We start from the raw sequence: 5,141 nt of genomic DNA, 5'->3' as shown, positions 1-5,141 counted from the left end.
ATTTTTCAAAATGAGAAAAAGCAACTTGTTTTGAATTTTGACTGATTTTTGTAATGTTTCTTTCTCTAGCATGTAGGTTTACTTCATTATATATGTAAGTAAACTTTTATCAACTTTTAAACTTTTTTTTTTTTGTTATCTCGATAAACATAGATGTGTACCCTATATATTATATTTATTTTAAAGATTCACTTTATTTAAATCTAGCTATAGTATTTTAAAAAATTATAATTATAGGATTTTAAATGTAAAAGAGTTTTATAGTTATATACATTTTTTTGTTGTTGCCAGAGGCGAAGTAGTATTTAAATAATTTGAATTAAGATAACAAAAGTTCCTAATATGACTGCATATGATCATTAACCGAATTAAGTATGATAACACGATAACAAAAGATAAATTTCTTTTTTATTTTAATTTAATTTAAAAACTTTATCTATAAATTCAACATTATATATATATATATATATATATGTGTGTGTGTGTGTGTGTGTGTGTGTGTGTGTATTTGACTAACATAGTCAAATATAAAATAAAGTTACCATATACTATTGGCATTTATTAGCTTGCTACTTGGCTTAACCACAATGCCAATTATATATGATAAATGTAGTATTTAAATAATTATAAAAAATAACAAAAGTTCCTAACATGATTGCATATGATCATTAACCGAATTAAGTATGATAACATGATAAACAAAAAGATAAATTTTTATTTTTAATTTAAATTCAAATTTTAAAACTTTATCTATAAATTCAAAATTATCTATATATATATATAATATTTGTATTTGACTAACATAGTCAAATATAGAATAAAGTTACCATATACTATTGATATTTATTAGCTTTCCAGTTGGCTTAACCACAATGCCAATTATATATGGTAACTTTATTCCTTTATATATATATATATATATATATATATATATATATATATATATATATATATATATATATATATATATATATATATATATAGATTTTCTTGTAGTATATATTGTGCCTAAATCCACGATCCTTTTTTCTATAACTGACATGGAACTTAAATAGTTTAAAATTTTTGAAGCAATAAAATGAGGAAAGAATATTATAAAAATGATGAAGCATATTAAAATCTAAGTTAACAACTTTATGGAGTATTAGTGAATAGCGAAGCCAATAACTGCCCTTTCTAAATGCTAAAGTCTTCTATTTGAATGGTGTACTGAGTATTTATTATTTATTGGAAAATGAATTATTTACATCCACAATTATTTAAACTCTTAATATGACATCAAAATAATAGTTCTATGCAATAAAGCACTTATTATTGTGAAAACAAAATTAAATTACTTAAAACGCAACAAAACCGTTGAAATTGAGTTCTTGGCAAACTACATTATCATATAATCTGCAACTTTTTAAGATTATTTTAAAGAAAACCCACTTGTGCACACAATTAAGAAATTTCCAAAATAAAACAAAATCCAATCGTAATCCGAAAGTCAAATTTCGTGTAAACCAGTTACCGGCTATTTTCGGTTAACCCCCTCGATCACCCTCTGTTATAAATAGATCAAACTCTTTTCCACCTCTTTCACCAGTTGCTCACAATTCATTAGAGCAAAAACCAAAAACAGAGGAAAATGGTTCTGCTAACACCACCACGAACTCCGGGCCGGGCCACGGCTACGGCGATAGCGGGCTCGTCAAAGCGACTTATGGTGAACTTTATTGGTTCGATGTCTTTGTTAGCTTTGTGGTTGAAAAAAGCTAGCCGAGGAATGAAAACCCAAAAACTCGGGGGCGATTCGCCTAAATCGCCGTTGGCTAAGCCGAAGAAGTTTTTCGCGACGATTAGTAACAAGGCGATTAATTTGAGGCACAAGAAAAAAGCGGAAGGGGAGCTGGTTGATGAGGATTTTGGAGATGGAGGATTGTGGCAGAGAGGTATATTAATGGGGGATAAATGCCAGCCGTTGGATTTCTCCGGCGTGATTTATTATGATAGCAACGGGAATCGTTTGCCGGAGGTGCCGATGAGATCGCCGAGGGCAAGTCCATTGCCGAGTTATCTTTACGCTTCACCAAAGTCCGCAGAAGTGAATTAGAGAAAGTAAGTTTTAAAAAAAATTTTAGCATCAGTATTAGTTGATGTTCTGCTTAGGTTTCTGGTGGCATGTAGTTGAATTTGGAAAATATTTAAATCTTTTTCCTTTTTTTTTTCTTTTTGTTTTTTGCCTTGATGTCCAGCGGTTTGTTTGGTTTGGGTTATAGGAGATATGGGCACCCTGGACCTGAAAGATGTGGTGATATATGAGCTATGCTAATTTTCCATTAATCTTGAAAAACAGTGTATAAAAAGGTTTTGAATTTGGTGGAATAAGCTTAATTTGAGCTGTTTTTGCTTTGCTGGGAAATTAGTTGCTATGAATTTTTAAGTTTGTGTGTATTAATTAACGGTATTATGTTCACTTGTTGTCAATGGTACCAATTTATAGACATGATCGAACTGCTTACCTAGTGCCTCGTTAGTTAATCGGGTTCGATGACCTCTCTTCCCAAATCATAGGTCCGCCTTTGGTTGGGTGGACGTACTCTTCACCCTCATATCCGACCTATGAAAATGGACTCACCTTTGGTGAAGAGCAAAGTGGAATTTTTTGATGCTAATCCGAATTAGGCGACCCCTAAAGCAATATCCAAGTCTAATGGAAAACAAAACAAAAAAATAAATTCTGCAAAATTAATATAGTTCTCCCTCCTATCTCTAATATAACATTTTTGTTATTAGCTTCTTAAGAAAGAAAATGATATCTTTATATATTTGAAATTAATTTAATTTTAAAATTTTATTTTTTCTTAATGACATGTTTTTATTTATATCCGTCGAAGTCTCACGATATGTTTAAAATTACAAGCTTTAATATTTTTTTTAATTCGGTAATAAATTTAAATTATGTCACATAAATTAAAATAAGAGAATGTACGTTATGGGTGATGATGATCTGAGCATGCCAATTTCTTTTCCTTTTTGTCTCCGGAAGAAAAATGAGGCAATGGTAAAAAGGTTGAGGTCTTGTACGAACTTCTGTCTAGTTCAACAAAAAACTATGGTTACGCTTGCAACCGTTGCCCCATACTTGCCTTTGTCGTCGCACTTAATCTATTCGAGAAGGCAAAGTTGATTACGATTTACAGGAACTGTAAAAGTAGTTAATGTTTAGGATCACTTGCCCGAGGCAGAAACGGATATAGGATTTAAAATTTATGAGTTTAACCTTTAAGATTCTTAATATTGAACCCGTTATATTTTTAAAGTTATGGGTTCATATCCACTCGTTATTGCAATTTTAGTAAATATTTACGCATAAATTTATACACACCATCAAAAGTTATGAGTTCAATTGAACCCGTCGAAATTACACTATATCCGCCCTGCTTGGATGCATGTTAAAATTTTATGAGAAGTTGTTGCTTCTCTCTCTTTTTTCCTTTTTCAACTATTTATGCTGTTCCTCAAAATATAGAAAAAAAAATAGTTTTTGTTTTCAATATGTAGAAGTTGCTCCATCTCAAAAGGCCACATTATTCATGTCTTAAAATTATATTACTACTACTATTGTTATGATATACGCTTGAGGGGCTTTCTGAAGCGTTGATACTTGGTGATTAAATCGTTTAAAATAATTTCAGAGGAGACAAGAACATTATCGAAGACATCACCAAGGGTTTTGATTCCCTTTCAAAACCTACGTACACATTAGATAGCCATTATCAATTGCAATAAAGAAAAATATAAATCAAACCGATGTATGGAAAATTAAGTTCTGCTTTGAAAATATTTGTACCGAAATAAGTAAACTTTCTCCAGTCATCAGCCGCAATTCTTTTTTGTTAGGAATAATTGCGATTAAGTAAGTGACCTGGTCAACTTAATACTTGTATAATAGAATGAATTAAAATAATAAGAAAGTGACACTCTCTCATGCGAATTTCAGTATAAGGTAAACTGTGGTTGGAATTGAATGATTCAACTTTTCTTCTGCTACTTTTTTCTTGTTAAACAAAGCATCATAATAATGGACTTGGTCTGCGGGAAAATCTGTGAACACTAGCCATGTAAAATATTAAATTTTTAAAAAAATGAAAAATCAGTATCAAAATTCTGCGTTTTGAGAAGACCAGCTAAGGAACGTACAACCACAGGCCATTGATGACATTAGATCAATCTTTCCAGTCAACTATATATGAAAGCTCACACAAATTACCAATGGGCATGAGTCATGTCATGACTTAGTCCAACTGCAATTTTTTTCTTTTTTCTTAAAACAAGAAATATCTAAGGTCAAAGTCGATTTGTGTCGCATACTTTTTTTTTCGTCTCCTAGACAGTATTAGCTATTAAGCTAGTCATAATTCTTACATATTCCGAAGAATGGGCGGATGCAGCTTTTGCGCCGTTGGTTTATGGAACCCAATATTTTCATGCGGAAAATGAATTTATGTATAAAAATTTACTAAAATATATATCAATAAGTAGTAAATCACGTATTGCTGATTGTCAGTGTGTAAAAGCTTCTTCTTGATCAACTATTGCTATTGAACAGAGTACATGCAACTGGTGAATGTAAGAGAACTTGTGAAGGGACTTCAAATCAATCCAATAAAAACTCTGGAATTTACGTACGGGTCAACTCCACCCCAAAGGTTAAAAAAGTACTCGCCCTTTCTATTCTATGACGGTATTTAATAGGCAAAATATATAAATTGGCACCTGAATTGTACACCAAATATCTGTCACAAGCTTTTTGAGGACACATATATCATATTACACACGCAAATTTTTAAAATTGTGCCTAATACACATTACTTTTGCCAGATGGCACACATGTGTTTAATAAAAAAATGAGTGCGTCAAACCAATGCATTATATGTCCAAATCCTTATATAAGCACACGTGTCTAAATCTTATTTGTCCCCTTATTTTTGTTAATTTAATAATTACATGAAAAGAAAAAGATATCCCTTCTTCACCATTTGGAGCCCTTGTCGTCCCCGGAATCCGGCGACAACCGTAGCCTCCTCATCTCCTCTCTCTTGCATCTCCTTTAAGAAGATGCCAGCCATAACTCATAATGCCGGCAATGACCTCAA

At 31.5% G+C, this 5,141-nt stretch overlaps 1 protein-coding gene across 1 annotated transcript; it reads left to right on the top strand.

Moving 5' to 3' along the window:
• Window positions 1-1,630: 1,630 nt before the first annotated feature.
• On the top strand, window positions 1,631-2,095 carry LOC107824529 (uncharacterized). Its single transcript, XM_016651317.2, has one exon. It carries the CDS (start codon window positions 1,631-1,633, stop codon window positions 2,093-2,095), a length of 465 nt encoding a protein of 154 aa, XP_016506803.1.
• Window positions 2,096-5,141: the final 3,046 nt, after the last annotated feature.

The sequence above is a fragment of the Nicotiana tabacum genome, chromosome 4, assembly GCF_000715075.1.
Source record: "Nicotiana tabacum cultivar K326 chromosome 4, ASM71507v2, whole genome shotgun sequence".
In the NCBI taxonomy this organism is placed as follows: domain Eukaryota; kingdom Viridiplantae; phylum Streptophyta; class Magnoliopsida; order Solanales; family Solanaceae; genus Nicotiana; species Nicotiana tabacum.
This window is presented reverse-complemented; position numbering and strand designations above follow the sequence as displayed.

Excerpts from the sequence above, each read along its gene's own strand:
- LOC107824529 (XM_016651317.2), top strand. The coding sequence starts at position 1,631 with ATGGTTCTGCTAACACCACCACGAACTCCGGGCCGGGCCACGGCTACG.